Source organism: Gymnoscopelus braueri, assembly GCF_963280865.1.
Source record: "Gymnoscopelus braueri genome assembly, chromosome: 4".
Taxonomy (NCBI): domain Eukaryota; kingdom Metazoa; phylum Chordata; class Actinopteri; order Myctophiformes; family Myctophidae; genus Gymnoscopelus; species Gymnoscopelus braueri.
The window spans coordinates 53800050-53820300 of NC_137605.1; the positions used below are offsets into that span (position 1 = coordinate 53800050).

The following is a 20251-nucleotide window of genomic DNA, read 5'->3' on the forward strand; positions in this document are numbered from 1 at the left end:
AAATAAGAAACAAAACCCAGACTAAAAGCATGAGTACTAATACTAAGGTATGAAGTGTGACAAGGGATGAAATTACCATATTGCATATCTGTGAAATGGACACTTCAAAATGTAAAGCTGCAACGATCAGGGGTCGCAACGGTAAAGTAGCTGCCCACCATGTGTTGATTTTGACAGCAAATTTTGATTCAGTTTAGTACTTTTGAATCAAATTCCATTTAGTTTTTGTCATATTTTAGTCATCTGAAATGTTTTACTGTTAGTGTAGTTTTAGTCGACTAAATATCTTAAGATTATAGTCAAGTCGACTAAATCTACAATGGATTTAGTCGACTAAAATGTATTTTGGCGGTGACTTCATGGCGTCGTAATGGTAGATTTTACACTTGGTTGCATGCTGAAAATAGCCGATCTACAAGCTCACAACGTGTCGCGCTGCGACGCGTTGTGAGCTTGTAGATCTGCTATTTTCAGAGCGCAACACCCGAGCGCAACCAAACACAAAATGAGTATTTTAGTTCTACTGGATCTCTTCTCCACTATAGTCCCTCACTAACATTATAGTCTAGTTTAATATATTTAGTCTTAGTTTTAGTCATCATAGCCTAGTTTTTATTTAGTTTTCGTCAGTGAAAAAAGGTTGTCGACGAACATTTTTCGTCAAATCAACACTGGCCCACCACCGCGGTTCAAATCCACCGTGGTGCGTCCGCCCACATTCGGGGGAGGGAAGGGTGATATCTATGTGTCACAACATGTACTCCTATGGGCTGGGGCGGCACCTGCCAGCAGGAAGTGTTGGGCGGGAGGAGTAGGACGGAGGCTTGTTGCTATAGAGTGCTCCCAGTGGGGGGCTTCCCTGTGAGGTGAGTCAGTAGGATACAACAGCAGTGACAACACAAATGTGTGTGGGGAAGGGCCTACTCTGTGTGGAGTTTGCATGTTCTCCCCGTGTCTCCTAGGGTAGTTAATACCCTCATAAAAACCATGTAGTAATCCTGGTCGCTATACTGCCTCCCCCATGACAGCCGGGGCGCCTGATGGAGGGGAAAGGAACTGGTTGGAATAACGTGTTCCTTCCACGCGCTACGTCCAACCGGGGAAACTCCCCCCTGTCAGGTGACAAGAAGGTCAGTTGGCTCTCGTGCATTGAAGGAGGCATTAGCTCGGCCCTGGGCTCCCTAGGCTGGTGGGGGGAGTGTAGCGCCCAGGATCACTTCGAAAATTGGCACCGGGTGAAAAAAGGGGTTACAAAATTGTGGGATAAAAGATTTTTAGAAACAAAAAAAATGTGTGTGGGGAGGAATTAATTGGCATAACGACTACATTGGGGAGAAAAAGGGCAACAAAAAAAAAGAAAGAAAAAAAAGGCTCTCCTGCAAGAGCTCTGAAATGTCTACAGTTGAACTATGAGAAAAAGCCTGTTTGGGCAGATAATGAATTGCACTTAGATGTTCATGCAGTACCTCTTGTCAGCCAGTAGGTGTCCTATTGGCTCACAAGTATTGATCATAGTGGTTTTCAAAGTGGGGTCCAGGGACCCACAGGGTTCCTTGAGGGGGTTCCGAATGGACCCTTACAGTTCAGTAACTCTGAAAATGTACCAATGCCTGTTTGGTTCTATTTGTACACTCTCACTGGACCATAGGCTCTGCATTGCCCTGTTGTAGAATAGAAAGCTTTGCCCAGCTGGACAAATTAAGCACTTTCAACCTGGCCTCCCTGTTTGGCCATGTCAATATAGACGAAAGGTTTCAATACATTTTAAAACATTGGGAAACATTTTTTCAATCTCCAATCTCCATGTTTCATATTTTTTCATGAATACTCTTCCGTGTGTGTGTGTGTGTGTGTGTGTGTGCGCGCGCGCGCTCGCACGTGTTGTAGCATCACAGGGGTGTGCACTGGATGAGAGACTGACTTCCCAGCATGCCTCAGGGTGCATGTTTAGTGTTCCATCATTATTACAGTGTTATTATTTGCTACAGGTAAAGTGTTGGGGAGTATTTATGTGTTGCTTGTGATTGATGTCCTCTGGCTTGTGTTTATTTACTCATATATTTATGTATTCATTTGGGGAAAGACTGTGAGTGACAGAGGTAATTACCCCGTGTTCAACAGTGGAGTAAGTTTGATGTTTGTTTGTGCGACTGACACTAAATAACATAGCATTCCTCTGAGAGACGTTGCCAGTTTGTGTGCTTGAATTCCATCTGTCATTACTGTGTGTGTGTGTGTGTGTGTGTGTGCGTGTGTGTGTGCGAGCCAGCCAGGATGTTATAAAATATAAAAATGGACATACATAAAAGATACTTTAGAACATAACATAAACATTATGCAGTAAAACAAAACAAATAAAGCTGCATTTTGTGGTTTTAAATCTGATGTCATCATTTATATTCAAACAGTGACAGAGCCCTGTTCACAAACTTTTAATCAGTGGCACACGCTCTTTCCTCTTCTAAGGGCGCGCGCGCGCGCACACACACACACACACACACACGGTGTGTGACAATGTGCCAGATGCCAGATGTTTTAAACATTCCTGTTCTAATAAGAGTCCAACACACACGCACGCACACCCAGATGAAATCTTCAAAAGATACATCTAGACAACTTACAATCATTTATTATTGTAGATCTGCTATTTTCACTAGTTTAAAAAAAAACTTTGACAATGTTTGCTGATTTTTGCCTATAACGACCAACGCCCAAAATATGGACGGCAGGTTGAAATTGGTTAACAATTTACAATTTAGGCAATTAGCAGACGCTCTTTAACCCATTTAATACGCGAACGCATCTTACAAATGTATTCTAAATCCCAACTGTTTTCTGAAAAACGCATGTTGCTATAATATCAGTGGTTCTAAAACTGTTTCATGTCAAGGACCCCCAAAATGATATGTATTTGGTCGCGGACCCCCATCTCAAAATATTGTATTCCAGGGACCCCCCAGAAGCAAAGATTTGAGTTACAAATGTTCACTTTAAAAATATATATATATTCAAAGATTTGTACAGATTTTCAGGATTAAAAAAAAATAGCAGATACACAAGCTCATAGCGCGGCACTCGGTGCCGCGCTATGAGCTTGTAGATCTGCTATTTTTGAATAGCCAAAATATAAAATTATGGCTATAGCTGAAACTTTAAATGACACAGATTCATTCCCGGATTGAACAGGTTAACAAGCACGTCAGGCTGCTACCAGCTCTCCATTTGTGCTTGACAAGACAAGAGACAGACAGACAAATAGCAGATCCCAACCCTAATTAAGTGGCTGGTAGCAGCAGAGCTACTCGCACACTAAGACTCACACAACAACAGTCCACATGCTGGGATAGATGCAAAAACTTGGTCTTTAATTTAAAGCTACATTTTATGTCTCTCCCGACACAGAGGTAATTGCAATTATGTCCAAACTACAGTAAAACGACACCGCATGTGCTGTCCAACCACTGCAGATGTGCTAGTTATGCAAGGACAATGAACAGTGAGATGGTCATTATCGAGAAATAAAACCCAGACAGTGTGATCATCAGAACCCGATGTGAAGCAGAGGGGTCTAATCACCGTTTATTTCTCAATAATGACCAGCTCACTAGCAAAATGCAGAAGCACACTAGACACCACCAACCACTTCATGTTTCAAATCCATTTTCCCATTTTCCCCCACTCAGCGACACACCCGCTGTGAATACAACTTATTATGGGTATAGCTCTAATGAGAAATGTGAAGTTAGCAACACCAGGGACCAAAGTGAAATGTATTCCCAGGGCCAAAGCGGGTGACACTGAATGAGATTTTAAACTGCTGGCTAAGAGTAAATGTGTTCGTTATGGTAAAAAATATTATCCATGTCAGCGGTAATGACTCCCGGTTTGCGCAATTCGGCAGTAACTAAGAATAATGTTGAAGTCGGTGTACATATGGCACATATGCACGGACAATTTTCTCTGGTCCCCTGCCAAATATGATTCATGGTGAGATGTACAGCCATACAGTATGTTCTCATTCAACCACTGGCTGTCCGAGTGGTGTCCTGACGATAGCGTGGGCTTCATAAATCACTGGCGGACGTTTGAGGGGACACCTGGCCTGATTAGGAGAGATGTGTACCATCTTTCTGTGGACCGTTACCATAGCTCCCATGGATACCATACCTGTGGACTCCCGGCTACAGACCGAGGGTTTCAATCGAATACGACTGTTTTGGGGGGGTTTCTGAGCCTCTATTTTTGATAGATAGTGGGAGAGAGACAGCAAACAGAGCTGAGAGTATTTGGAGTGACATGCAGCAAATGGTCCGGGACAGCCGGAAATCGAACTGGGGAGTCATTGCCCCATAGAATAGAACTTTATTGTCACATCACATGAAATACAAGTAAAACAGTGGGTGAAAAACATTATAGTGCAGCTTAAAACAACAACAGCAGTTGGGAGTGCAAAAAAAGTGCAAAAACCTTTAGATCGTTTCAATCGAAAAACCTGACGATACTCATATCAATAAATAGATAAAAAATAAACAACATAATTAAGTCCAGTGTGTCCAGAGTATACAGCCAGTCCTACACTACTGCTTATTTAGCAGTCTCACCGCCGTGGGGAAAAAGCTGTTAAGTGTCCTGTTTGTGGTACATGGGAGGCTAAGAAACCGTTTGCCAGGGCGAGGGTTTCTGCAGGCCTTAAAGAGTTTATGGCTGGGGTGGTAAGTGTCTTTTATGATCCGGTTTGCTTTGGCAATACATCTTTTTACAAAGAGTTCTTGGAGGGATGGAAGTTCTCCTCCGATGATGCGCTGGGCCGCTTTCACCACCCTCTGCAAGGCCCCCCTGTCGAGTGCAGTGCAACTGCCATACCAAGCAGTACAGCAGTACAATAGCACGCTCTCGACCGTGCTGTTATAGAAGGACCTGAGGATGCTGGGGCTGACACTGAACTTTTTCAGCTGCCGGAGGCAGTGGAGGCGTTGTTGGGCCTTCTTTGTAACGTGTGTGGTGTGTGTTGACCATTTAAGGTCTTGAGTGATGTGTACCCCTAGGAACTTAAATTCACTGACCCTCTCCACCGCCACTCCATTGATGTAAATAGGGGCGTGCTCTCTCCTTGGTACCCTGTAGTCCACAATCATCTCCTTGGTCTTCTTGGCATTGAGGGTGAGATTGTCCTCCTGGCATCGTAGGGCCAGTAGTCTGATCTCCTCCCTGTATGCAGTGTCGTCGTCATTGACAATCATGCCCATGACTGTCGTGTCGTCCGCATACTTGACCATGATGTTGGAGCTGAGCTTGGTCTCGCAGTCGTGGGTATAGAGGGAATAGAGGAGGGGGCTCAGCACACAGCCTTGGGGGGCTCCAGTGCTGAGGGTCAGGGGGTCAGATGTTATGTCACCCATTTTCACAACTTGGCAGCGGTTTGTCAGGAAGTTCAGTATCCAGGTGCGCAGTGCTGGATGCACGCCCAGGACTTTGAGCTTTGCATCGAGCCTGGCAGGAACTATGGTGTTGAAGGCTGAACTATAGTCCACAAACAGCATCCTCACACACCTACTGCCCTTGTTCTTCACGTCCAGATGTTGGAGGGCGGAGTGGACAGCCAGTGCAATTGCGTCGTCGGTCGATCTATTCTGCCGGTATGCAAATTGCCAGGGGTCCAGAGTAGGGGGCAGCATCGCACAGATGTAGTCTCTTACTAGCCTCTCAAAGCATTTACATGCAATGGAGGTTAGAGCGACAGGTCTCCAATCATTCAGGCCTGCCACCTTGGACTGCTTTGGGACCGGGACAATGGTGGACATCTTGAAGCTGGCAGGGACCACTCCTTGGAAAAGGGAGAGGTTAAAGATGTCTGTGTACACCTCTGCTAGCTGGTCCGCACAGGCCTTGAGGACACGGCCTGGTATATTGTCCGGGCCTGAAGCCTTGTGGATATTCAGCCCTTTAAAGGCTCTCCGTACATCATGGACAGAGATGGACAGGGGGCAGGCGTCCCGGGATGGGGGCGGTGCAGATTGTGCGGTGTTTGTGGCCTGCTCAAACCGGGTGAAAAAGATGTTCAGCTCATTCGGGAGAGAGGCCGAGGGGTTCCCTGTGTGTTTGGTCCCACCCCTGTAGTTTGTAATGTTCTGTAGGCCTTGCCACGTACTCCATGTGGTACGCCCAAGTTCTAACCAGTGTACTTGGCTATCGGGTCACCCAGAAATCAAGAATTTGACACAAAAAGGCCATTTCATTCAAATTCATTGCTTACGATAAAGAAAGCTGTCCATTAGATTATGCTAGGTCCATCAAGTGCAATGCGGTCTGCTTGTGAAACTGTGGTCAAATATGAGTCTAGATTTTGTTTCTGCATTGCCCTCTTCTCACCTCAAACGACACCTCAAATGACATTGTATGTTTACATGGCCTTTAAAAAGATCACCAGCACTCACTCCTTTTAAATTCTCTTATTTTATGAAAATAGTCGATCTACAAGCTCACAACGCGTCGCAGCGTTGTGAGCTTGTAGATCTGCTCTTTTCAAAAATAAATCTTGGCAAAAAAAAGACATCACAAAAGGTTGTACTGGGCACAAAATATGTTTAGATGGGGAACCATTGACATAAGGAAACAAGCCCAAATAAGCAACTACACTTTAGAAACAAGCCCCAAAAAAACGCAACCCTTAACCACCATTATTTACAAGCGACTTCACAGAAAAACAAGCCCAAAGTCGCTTGTAATAAGCGGATATGGCAACACTGGCAACAGTCTGCTATGGAGAAATAGCAGACACTGAATGCAGTCACGTGATCAGAATCAAACATTCGACTAAGGTAATTATATTTAAATAATATTTTATTCATTAAAATAAATTGCTTGCAGATCTGCTATTTTGGGCAAAGATATCCAGTGAAAATAGTAGGGGGCCTAGTTATAGTGCCCTGGGGGAGCCCGGTGGACTAAGTATAGGGTTGAAGTGGTTAGGACATCTGTGCTGTCAAACAGTGCTCAAGCGCAACAAATAAAAATAAGTGAATTCTAAAAGCAGCAAACGTCTTTGGAAAGCGTGTGACAGTTTGACAGCACACACAGGTGTCAATATTGAAGACAATATGTTTTGCATCACTCTCAGCGTGGGCACTGTGTTATTTCTTTTGAGACAAACACCTGCAGCAAGGGTTTTAATGTTGACTTCAATCTGTTCTCAGTCTCTCACACATGCACAACCAATTTCTTAGAATTCTTTGGGATGTCTGAATTTTAATGTCCACTGATACTCAAAAGCATGCACACACACACACACACACACACACACACACACACACACACACACACACACACACACACACACACATGTTGCATTTTACACATTGATGAGAAATTACTTGCATACTTCATCTCCATAATTGTAGGTTTACAGTATGTGGGGTTACAACTAGACAGTAGAGAGGGAGACAGTGTAGGAGAGACAGACAGATAGCAGGACAGCTGATAGGGAGACAGTGTAGGAGAGACAGACAGTATGTTATTAAAGAGTTGGGTGGAACAGGAAGGTGATGAAACACACTTCCATTTGACCTCAAACAAATGTTGCAACAGAAGGTAAGAAAGAAAGAAAGCGAGATCATTCATCATAACATTCCCGCTCCTCTCTGAATCACACCTCTTCCCTTCTTACATCCCCCTTTCTTCTCTTTCTACATCCCCCTTTCTTCTCTAGAAATCAAAGCCACAGGATTCTATTATTATGCATTGTGTGTGTCAGCCAGTAGTGGACGGCAGCAAAGTACATTTACTTGAGTAAAAAAGAATCAGAATCAGGTTTATTGTCACATCACATGATCACATGTTTACAAGGTAAAAAAGTGGGTGAAATTCACTTTCGTACATCGTTCCCATCGCAACGTTACTTCCATAGAAAGAAGAGGAGGAGGAGGAAGAGGGGGGCAAGTGGGAAGGGAGATCAAACAAGAGAGCAACAAAGGTGCACAAAGGTGCCTGAGCATAGCAGCAATGTATACTGTGCATGATATACTTATGGACGTTAAGGTGCTTAGAGAAAACAAAAAGAAAAGCACAATAAAAGACAAAAAAGTCAGTGCGTTATACATGGGATATACAGTTGGGGTGGTTGTATTTTGTCTCCCTGCTCTTCTATTGAGACATTTATAAGGTGTCAAAGGTCATGTCTCACCTAGACACAGGATCTGACAAAGAATTTTGACCTGATGGTCAAGATTCAATTTATCCCCTGAGCAAGCAGGCAGGCTCTATTAGCTCAATGGTTAAAATGTCAGCACTTGTGCAGGAAACTGGGTTCACTTCAAATCCGGGGTAGAAAAGGAAAGAGACATAGTGCAGCTTTAACTCAAAACATTTTAATTATCTGTACTTCAGTTGAGTATTTGTATCCTTGATCACGATCCACTACATCTTCATACTCATTTTACGGTGTGGCTTTGCAGCAGTGTTGATTTCGTCGACTAAAACTATGACTAAAAACTAAGACTAAATATATTGACAATTTCGTCAACAAATAAAAACTAGACTAAAATGTTAATGAGGGACGAGTGGAGAAGAGATCCAGTAGAACTAAAAGACAAATCATTTTATGTTTGTTTGCGCTTGGGTGTTGGGTTCTGAAAATAGCAGATCTACAAGCTCACAACGCTGAGCTTGTAGATCTGCTATTTACAGATCTGCTATTTTCAGCAGGCAACCAAGTGTAAAATCAGCCATTACGACGCCATCAAGGCACCGCCAAAATACATTTTAATCAACTAAATCAAAAATCGATTTAGTTGACTATAACCTTATGATATTTAGTCGACTAAAACTAGACAAAAACTAAAACATTTCAGGTGACTAAAATACCATGACTAAAACTAAATCAAAATTTGCTGTCAAATTCATGGCTAGAGGAGTCAAGCCATGTGTAACAGGGTTGGTCTGTGTCTGCATATATGGAGCAGGTGTGTTGCCTCAGTTTTTTTTGCCTCCTTGGCCGTTGGGGGCTCAGCTATAACAATTAACACTCAACAAGGACAACTACAGAGGTGGAAATAGCGGCACTCTAAACATGATGCAAGACGATTGAGACACACGTTCCTTCATCCCTCCAGCTGCTGCTAACGTGTTTCGGGCCGTAGCCGAACGTCATCAGAGCAAATTAAAAAGTGAGCATATCTATTTTGGAAACAAGATCTCAAAAATACAGATAACATCACTTAGATATCCCATAACAACAGTATACAGTAGTAATTCCATCAGGTAACTCAGAAACAACAAGGAGCAATATTGCAATATTGCTGAACACGTGCAATTTTTTATTTCCTCTAACCCATTAAAACCGGGAGAAGCATCTGTGTCATTTTTTGATTTGAGCTAAAAAGCATTATTTTACACTTTGGCTATTCAAAAATAGCAGATATACAAGCTATGAGCTTGTAGATCTACTATTTTTGAGAAATCGTGAAAATGTGCGCAAATCTTCGAATATATATTTTTTCAAGCAAACATTAGTAACTCAAATCTTTGCTGCAAGATACCGCAAGGTTCCCAGTTCAATCCCGGGCTCCCCCAGAGTTAGTGTCGAAGTGTCCTTGAGCAAGACGCTGAACCCCTAATTGCTCCCGATGAGCAGGTTGGTGCCTTGCATGGTTTCCTCCACCATTGGTGTGTGAATGTGTGTGTGAATGGGTGAATGTAATGCACAATCTATGTAAAGCGCTTTGGATAAAAGCGCTATATAAATGCACCATTTAAATACAGAATCGTTCCTTATTTGGAAACTAAAAGACGTGTGCCTTATTGAAATGATAAGAGGACACACCATTGTTCCTTATGTTTGAGAATCAATCAATGACATTCATCTTACATGTTCAAACAGCTCATATACATTATACTATAATACAGGTTGTAACCACTTAAACCCTCTAGACTTGAACCTCTTTGTTTCCGTCTCCACCAAATGTCTTTGCCAAAAATTGCCGATCTACAAGCTCTATTTTTGGCTAATGTTCCCCCCCCAGAATATGGATGCTGGGGTGGTTAATACAATATATAAAAACTGTACATATATATATATATAATAGCCTACAGTGAGATTTGATTATTTTCTGGGTAACCCTTGTATTTCTTAGAAATAAGGCACGCCTGGCTGGGTGTCCCTTATTTGAATTTCAGGACCAGAACCAGGTAGTACAACTGGTTTTATATCCTACCAGGACCTCTAGTACTGCTGGTTTTATGTCCCACCAGGACCTCTAGTACAACTGGTTTTATGTCCTACCAGGACCTCTAGTACTGCTGGTTTTATGTCCTACCAGGACCTCTAGTACTGCTGGTTTATATCCTACCAGGACCTCTACTACTGCTGGTTTTATGTCCCACCAGGACCTCTAGTACTGCTGCTGGGTTTTGATTCTACCTACCATCCTCATAACATCCCAGGCCCCCATGATTACACTGTCAGAATGACAGGGTATAGTTTTAGCAAATTATAGTTTTATAGTTAACTAAACCCTAAAATTGTGAAAACAATGCTGTTCTGTACACACGAACAAGCCGCCTACGAGACAGGATAAGTGCAGACTCAGCAGACGTTTAACGGTCAGAATCTAAACTGACCAGAATCAACCCAAACCTCACTTTCACTTCCCCCATTTCTCAACAGATCGTCTGGGTGGAGCAAAACCATCACGCTCTGCTCATCATCAAGTTAATCTGCACCTTCATTCACCCCGACCCCGGAGCGTCTGTCTGCTCATAAACAGCCAGTTCCTTGTTGATCACACAAGGGCACACAGTTCAGTCGGCTTTTTTCCCCCGACAGACAAGGGATGATTTTGTTTTAATTCTGTGAGGTGAGAGATAAGAGCTGACTCTAGGGCCCAGTGTGTTTTAAAATAGGATAAAACAATGTTGCAGAGCTGACTCTACGGTCACGGCGATGTTTGAAAACATCACAAGGACGTGCGGTCAGCTCTTCAACAGGATTTTGACCCAACCCAAAATGTCTTCTAAATCCTAACAATTTTCTGAAAACCGTATGTTGCTATAATATCAGTGGTGCTCAAACTTTTTCCATGTCCGAGACCCCCAAAATTATACGTATTTGGTCGCGGACCCTAATCTCAAAAGGTTTTGTGCCAGGGACCCCCCGAAGCAAAGATTTGAGTTAAAAATGTTTGCTTTAAAAAAAAATATATATATTCATACATTTGCACACATTTTCAAGATTTTTCAAAAATAGCAGATCTACAAGCTCATAGTGCGGCACTCGGTGACGCGCTATGAGCTTGCAGATCTGCTATTTTTGAATAGCCAAGGTATAAAATAATGGTTATAGCTAAAAATCTAAAATGACACAGATGCGTTCACGGATTGAATGGGTTATTAAACAGTCTAAACCCTGGTTGGAGCTGGCTCTGGATCAGTTGGATGTTTTCATCAACAGTCCAAACCTGGGCTGTCCAGACTGTTTTCAAAGGGGGCCATATTTGAAAATATTAAAACGTACCTTAGGGCACACACACGTGCATCTCCCGTACGTCATACTGTACAATATCTTTGGACCATAACAAGGTCACATACAAATGCATTGCAGTGCAATATCAATAGTCTTTTGTTGGCAGTGTAGCCACGTGTAAGTCACTCATCTGCGCTTTGAACAAATGAAAAAACAATTCAGCCTTTTTTTTTCACACACTGCACTGCTATTATATTCACAGTCCAACAAATTGTCTTTTGTTCAAATAGCAGTGTAGCCTAATGTGTGAAAAAAGCCTCTACAAAAAACTAAACTAAACTAAAAATAGGGTTTCTTTCAAATCTTGAGAATGAAACAACACAATAAACAAGCAGTTATAGGAATCCATACAAATTCCACTGAGAAATGGAACCTAATAACTCGATGAGGACCTCAAAACATGTTGGCATTTTCCCTGTTTTAACAAAGGCTGTTTACTCCCTTGTGCAGTATATTAGAGTGACCGGATCCTCTGTTTTTATCTCCCGTCTGATCCAGAAGCACCTTTGATAACTATTTTCAACTACTTTTGTCTACAGGGAGCACCTGCTTGTTTTGTTTCGTCTTAGTCTGAAAACAATGTTGTAGAGCAGGGGTCTTCAACGTTTTCAGGCCAAGGACCCCCTAGCTGAGAGAGTGATGAAGCAGTGACCCCCTCTATATTGTATAAAATTGTGTTTCAGATAAACTTTTTATGTTATTTTTTCCCTCTACACCTATAACTCTTTGCCAAAAATAGCAGATCTACAAGCTCACAACACCTCGCGCTGCGAGGTGTTGTGAGCTTGTAGATCTGCTACTTTTGGCTAAAGTTCTCCTCAGAAAAGGGATGCTATAGGGTTCAAGTGGTTAATGTAAAAAAAACAAATCCTATCACACACAAAAATCTGCCGGACCCCCTGTAGTAACTCTGGGGACCCCCTAGGGGTCCCGGACCCCCTGTTGAAGACCCCTGATGTAGAGCTGACTGCAGGTCAGTGTGTCTGAACGAACAGGCTTGTTTTGGGTGTGTGTTGTAGTTGCTGTTCAGTGGTTTGTCAGAACTTTCCAGTCCAACATGTGCTCCACATTTGACCAAAAAAAAACTACACACAACCACACTGAGGTCTGCTGGATACATTCACTGCAACTTTACAAGCTAATGCAGTTTCCACAGCAACAACCCATCTGAAACCTTAGAATACATTCAAATGATTTAAGAACAGGGGTTCTCAAAGTGGGGTCTGGGCACCCACCCCCCCCCCCCCCCAGGGGTCCTTGAGGGGAGTTCCAGGGGGTCCTCTGCTAAATCATTGATAGTTAGGAACCAAATGGACACTTGCGGGTCTGTAACTCTGAGAACGTACGAATGTAACCAATTTGACCCAGAAGGGTCCATTTGGTTCCATTCGTACACTCTGAGAGTTATGGGAGTCCGTAGCCTAATGCATAGCACTACTGGGGGTCCTTGAAAGTAAAAACGTTTGAGAATGTGTTATTCTGAAAACAAATAAATGGCAGGTCTAATAACAGTGTGGCTTCGCCGTGGATCTCTGATGTCGTGTTGATGTCAGACTTCCCCAAATATGGAGGGACGGCGGGGTTAGCCGCGGACGGACGGACAGACACACAAACGCTCGTCTAGACGTCTCGCCCCTCAGACGCCATGCCGTAAAAACTAGCGACAATGCTATGTGTGCTTCACGCTGTGATTCACTTACACTGACATCCCTGAAGGACAAGTTAATGAGCAACATAAAGACCTGCATTAAAGTCATCTTACACCTTAACAGGGTTCACACTCATTTAGTTGTTAAAGGCAGGTTTAACAACATTCAGATATTTACATACTAGTCTGATAGCTAAGCTACAATTTCAGGTGCTTTCCAGTCCAGAAAATAATCATATGGAAATGACTTAACTGCTGAAAAAGAAGCTGTTTGGGTATGAAGAATCATGATATCCTGAGAGGTGGAAGTTGTTAGTAGTACACACTGCCTTGACTGTATACTTGGTACAATATTGGCCTATAAATGCACATTATAAGTGTCTAGCATTCAAATATTGGCCTATAAATGCAGATTATAAGTGTGTAGCATTCAAATCCAGCTAAAATTGCAATGCTCTGGGAGCCTTTCTACTGTTAACTGCTAAATTAAATGTATGATGATGATGATGATATACTTGTATTTGTTTATACGGAGCTTGGGTGAGTTTACCAGGGTGAACTTCTACTGCTGGTATAAAAAAAACACAATTTACTGAATGATTTGTGAATTGGGCCGGGCGGATTTAGCTGTTCAAACACTAATTTCCAAAATGTATATATATTATATTATTTATGAGAATGCCAAATTTTAACATATATACTGTTTTCACATGACTTGAATTTCAAATGTTTCAAATGATCTGTTCCCCAGTCTTTAATGGATGGATGTATGAATGAAGCAGCATTGTTCTGGTTTCTTCTCTAGCCCTGGGATAAAACTAATACAGAAACCTCCAACCAGTTCACCAAACTAATTCTGAAAAATCCAAACTGCAAACTAACTCTGAACCCTCTAACCTGCCCAGCATGCATGTTTTGCAGTGCAACAACATGTATGTTGGTGGATATGGGCTGATGTTCTGTTTGGACGTTTTAACGACAGGAAGGACCAGTTGAATCACATGCTGTGAGAGGAAAAACAAACATGGCGGTTTTGTGAAGTCAGTGTGATGATGTGGGCATGATAAACACATGATTCTGACTGCTAAGCAACGGAACAGGGGTTATCATTTATTTAAAGAACGGTACTGTTCTGTGAAGACTGATCAATATTCATATCAGATCCTCTCCCATCACACAGCACGACCACATATAGTTTATTTTCTAGTTAGCTGTTATTTAACAGGAGTGTAAATGAGGCTTTATTCATTATGTAGATGTTTTGGTGCGAATAAACACCATTTGGAGCTTTAACCACAGTCAACGTGGGGTCCGTAGTTTGAGCATGTAATTATAGGCAAACGATTTAAGTAAAACATTTTTTTTTTTTTAAATCCAAAATAGCAAGAATGGCCGAGCTTATAGATATGCTATTTTCACCATTGTTGTTTGTTTCAAACTGTATTAACATGTTTCTACCCCCCCCTAAATAAATTAGAATAAAAAAAACAATTTTGTAAATTTTCTAAAATATATATAATTCTACAAGCTTGTGTGACGCATCGTGCGCTCAAGTATAAATCAGGGATTAAGTGGTTAAACAATATCTTTCAGTTAGAGGTCCTTCCATTCCATCTGGTCATCATCTGTTCACTAGCGTGCGGATGTTCTACGTGGCTCAGAGTTAAAGTCGGCTGGAAACCTTGTATGTCCAAACCCATTCTGTCATTTTAGATACTATTAGCTACTGTATGTATATAGCACATTGGTTGGCTATTCAAAAATAGCAGATACACAAGCTCATAGCGCGTTGAGCTTGTAGATCTGCCTCTTTTTTTTTTTTACAAATCGTGAATATCTGTGCAAATCTTTGAATATATATATTTTTAAGCGAACATTTTTAACTCAAATCTTTGCTTCTGGGGGTCCCTGGAACTAAATATTTGGAGATGGGGGTCGGCGCCCAAATATACATATCATTTTGGGGATCCTTGACATGAAAACGTTTGAGAACCACTGATATGGCAACAAGGATTTAGCAGACATTTGTAGAATCGTTCTCAGGTCTTTCTGCCAGACAGCAACGATATACCAAAGCAGTAGTAGTACAATACTTCCACTATCATAAACTATACTACTGTCCTTGCTGTATGTTCTTACTGTATATTCTGTGTATCCGGTCACTCATTATTCTCCCATCATATTCTGTACAATCTCTTTAATGCTGATAAAGTTTTTACTGTCTTATCTTTTCTTTTTAAACATTGCATTATACCCTGTTATTATATCCTGTTTGTTAAATGTAACACATACTGCACAGCATTTCACACCAACGTTTCACATCCTTATGTGAGAGACAAAAAAAACCCTCTCTGAGGTTTTTCAAAGGAAACGTAGTGTCCATATTCTGGCCTGGGCAGACATTCGGTGAAAAGAGCCGATATACAATAGCAAGGTTGGCTACTTTTTGTGAAGACGTTTGGTGCAGAGGGAAAAAAGCAGCGTTGCCAGACTTTGCGAGAGAAATAAGCAACCAGGTCTATGAAAACAAGCCTAGAAGAAGTGACTGACTATAGGCCACATGAGCACTTTAAACCTATATACATTGGCTATTTGAAGCTCACAAGGTGTCGCATTTTGAGCTTGTAGATCTGCTATTTTCAAAAAATTCTTGGGGGAAAAGTGAGAATTTTAAAATATTTTTAAAACATTTTCATCCATTCATCCATCTTCAACCGCTTACCCGGAATTGGGTCACTGGGGTAACAGTTCCAACAGAGATGTCCAGACTTCCCTTTCCAGAGCAACATTAGCAACTTCCTCCTGGGAGATCCCGAGGCGTTCCCAGGCCAGTGTGGAGATATAATCCCCCCCATCTTGTCCTTGGTCTGCCACGGGGACTCTAGGGAGACGCTCGGGAGGCATCCGTACTAGATGCCCAAACCACCTAAGCTGGCTCCTTTCCAAATCAAGGAGCAGCGGTTCTACTCCGAGTCTCTCACGGATAACTGAACTTCTCACCCTATCTCTAAGGGAGAGGCCAACCACCCGTCTGAGAAAAATCATTTTGTCCGCTTATATCCGCGATCTTATTCTTTCGGACCCATTTTAACAACACAAATCTGGTACGGGGGTCCCTGGCACAAAATGTTTCAGATGAGGATACGCAGACAATTACATAATTTGGGGGTCCTTGATATGAAAATGTTTAAGATCCACTGGTCATTTACAGTAGGAAGCAAGCTCAAATAAGCAACTACACTTTAGCGACTTTACAGAAAAACAAGCCCACAGTTGCTTATAATAAGCAGACATGGCAACCAACACTGGGGGAAAAAAGGGGCGGACCAAGATATCATGCCCTGTACCTGGTCAACTAAGTACATAAGTGGTTGAATGTAACATTGCTCTTGCTTTGCGTCTGGCTACAAACTGCTTCAATAATAATAAACTCCAGTTCCTCCATAATAAACAGGCAACAAATCCTTTCATAAAGAGGACAGACTGAGGCAAAGAAACAGTGAAACCATGCATGAGTGCAGACTGTAAACTCATTACGCTTGTTTTCTTGTAAACAGTTCTACAATCCCGCTTAAAAATAGGCTTCTTCCAATCTGAACAGCACATCATTTACAAATGACAAAAGCCAACGGTTTTATTTCACTGCCATCTGCCGAAATCCCTCCGAAAGATTTTGTTTTATTTTTTTTACACAAAACCTTATTTCTCATTAAACAGGAACCTCTGGCATGCAACATTATTCAATTAAACTTTATTGAATTGGAACTGCTACTATATTCTTATCTGCGAGACACTCGTGTCACTGATTAGCTCTTGAAAAGGGGACTGTGTCTCCGAGTCAGTGACATAGAAACCCATAACGGGACAGCTTTTATCCACATGAATGAACCCTAGCGTTACTATATTCTGGGGTGAAAATAGCCGATCTACAAGCTCATAACGCGGCGTGTTGTAGATCGGCTATTTTCGGTGAAGAGATTTGGCGTGGAGGGAAAAAAGGAGAATGCCTGGGGGGACAAGTCTATAGGGTTTACGTGGTTAAAACCTCTGTTCTATTCATGTCCATAGGACACTAACTGTAAGGCCCACACAGCCAGACATACAACACTGGCTGTCTGTCTGTCTGTTTGTCTGTCCTACAGACACAAACAAAACTTGTCTGCCAGGCCTGCAGACTGCAGAGACAAACAACACTGTCTGTCTGTCTGTCTGTCTGTCTGTCCTACAGCAAACAACAACACTATGTAAGACTAAAACTAAGACAAATGACTTTTCCCCCTCCTGTACCAAATAACAAGGTAAGTCCACTGGTGTCCCAAGAGACAGTATTGTTTTACAGTATTCAAGGCCATAATCTTTGTTGATATGAACGCTTGAACGCTAGTCATCAACGACATGAGACCTGTAAAACACAACAAAGGATAGTCTGTGGAGCTAAGCGTCTGTCTGCCGGCCATGAGAACGGGGGAGACCTGGACTGTCCTCAGAAGAAGTTAACATCAGTCACTTTAACAACATGGAATTAACCTTTAAGGAACTCAACAACAAGGTCCACCCGGCAGGAAATGAACCCACAACAGTACAACTATATTATATCGTCGCTGTCAGGGGGAAACCTCATATCTCTGTATTTTTACTCGTTATATTTTCTTGTGAATTATTAATGCCCTACTTCGGCATACAAGAGTGTTGCACTAAAGCAGGGCTACTCAACTTAAGATGGCTCAGGGGCCACTCAGCAAAATACCAAAAGTCCAAGGGGCCGCAAGCTAAAAATGACGGTCCTATTTTGGATTTTTCGATTTTGTAACACACACTACGCATTGTTATTGTTATAAGAAAATGTACATTTTGACATCATATTCTTTTCACTGTACCTGTTTATTTTGTGTGTATGTCCAGTGGCATCAGTTCAGCAAAAGCTAAGGTATGGCAAGGTTAGGGTTGCCAACTCCCAGAGATTGAAAATAAGGGACACCTACCCTGGGCGCGCGGCCGGAAAAAAATGGGGGTCAAACCCCCCCAAAAAAACGGAATGCATAGAAAACTATGCATTATACCTGTAACAATTGATGTTTGTTTTTGAATTTTTTTTTAGCAACCCATATATTTGAACGGAAATGTATATTTTTATCCTGTGCTTAAAAAAAAAAAAACCCCACGGCCCGGTTGAGTAGCGCTGCACTAAAGGAACAAAAATATTCAAGGTTTCCAACCCACTGCCACACTATTAGACTATTACTAGGGCTGATACTGAACAATATTTATTGGGAAGATTTTACATGGCAATATTCAATAATTTCACCAGACATTTGCATATCTGTGTAGATCTAAACTTCAATAGTGCATCATTTGAAAATGATGTATATCACTCTTATTTTTCAAATGTAGCAGTGTAAAGGGGTTGTTCAGTACTCTGGTTGACTCAACATGACACCTCTGTGAACACAGAATGTGTGTGAAAGGCCAGTTAGCACGAAATCATTCATCATTGTGTTATGTATCAGATGGACTGGACTGTTTTCCTTCCACATTAGTCATGACAAATGGGAACCTTTCTAGATTTCCTTTTCTACCAAGAAGTACAATTATTTTAGTAGCATGTGATTGACTAACTCAATTAGCCTCAGCCAGCTACAATGCATCCTTTGCAATTTGACTATTGCACATGTGTACTATGAGATGTCAATGCTGGAATGATACATTGTGCAGCCCTGGACTATAGGCTGTACAATATACTGTAGACTATTACTGTTAAGGCAGTTCCAGCAGTTCCCCAGCTAAATGACTGATAGTGCATCTTAACCATTATTACATGTACAGTACAAGTAAATACAACTAGAGAACATACTGTAAGTAAAGTAAGCCTGGCTGAGGCATGTGGCCCATAGGGCAGGAGCATATCTACTGTTTCTGTAGTGTGAGGTTCAAGGTTCAAGGTTGTACTTTAATGTTACATCTTGTGTACAGGTACATAAGAGTAAAACTTTTTTTGTTCGGCTTCCTTCAGACAATACAGCAGCATAGGTAATAAAAATAATAATAATAATAATAATAAAAAGAAAGAGAGAGTGCAAAAAAGTGCTCTGAGAACAACTCCACTTGTATGTTAAGAGCCTAAGTGTATGAACCTACATCATGGATTAATGCAAAATAAAATCGAACAACTGAAAATGTTTTGTATGACCGAGTCCTAATATGTGATTTGTGAAACAGCGCACACGCGCACACACACACACACACACACACACACTTAAAAATAATAACTGAAATTACCAATCTACAAGCTGTCAATGCGTCGCAGACTCAGACGCATTGACAGCTTATAGATTGGCTATTTTCACTGCACGACATGCTTCCACAGACAGGGTTCCCACACATTTTTAACAATTCATTTTAAAAACTTTTCCAAAGTATTTTACCTCATTTACAGACCTATAGCGATCATATGGTGCATTAATGAGGCTCTTACACCAGTGTGCTATCAATGCCCCAAGACAGACTCGAGAAAAGGTGTCAAATGGGGGTCTGTGACCTAATGAATATCAAACTGGGGGTCCTTTAAATAAAATAATGAGAATCCCTCTACATACCACTTCAGCCAGTTTGAGCAGACATCGCGGCGTGGACAGTATCTCTGTAGGAACAACGAAGCACTTCTTGGACTTGGTGTTGGGTTCTGTGGTCGGACTGTACACATCACCAGCAGGACTCGCCATAATGGACCTGGATGAGACTGGACCACCAGAATAAAAACATACTTAAAAGCGGCACTATGTAGGGATGGGACGATAATCGATAATTAATAGAATATAAGTTATACAATTAGGGTGGTTGTATTTTGTCTCCCTGCTCTTCTATTCAGACATTTAGATTTCAAAGGTCATGTCAAAGGTCATGTCTCACCTAGAAACATCTATCTGACAAAGAATTTGACCTGATGGTCAACATTCAATTTATCCCCTGAGCAAGCAGGCCGGCTCTATTAATTAGCTCAATGGTAAAAATGTCAGCACTTGAGCAGGAAACCGGGTTCAAGAAGAACCGGGGTAGAAGAGGAAAGTTACATTATGATGCTTTAAACACTT

The 20251-nt window shown here is 41.8% G+C and overlaps 1 protein-coding gene across 2 annotated transcripts in view; it reads right to left on the reverse strand.

The window, feature by feature from the left end:
• cmtm6 (CKLF-like MARVEL transmembrane domain containing 6) overlaps positions 1–20251 on the reverse strand; it is a 28382-nt gene that overhangs the window by 6033 nt on the left and 2098 nt on the right. For both annotated transcript variants that reach the window (XR_013933046.1, XM_080426638.1), the window contains exon 2: positions 19757–19899. Coding sequence is in view for 1 of the 2 variants with exons in the window: in XM_080426638.1 (XP_080282764.1) it covers positions 19757–19882 (126 nt within the window). In the remaining variant the exon portion in view is untranslated. The remainder of the gene's footprint in view (positions 1–19756; positions 19900–20251) is intronic.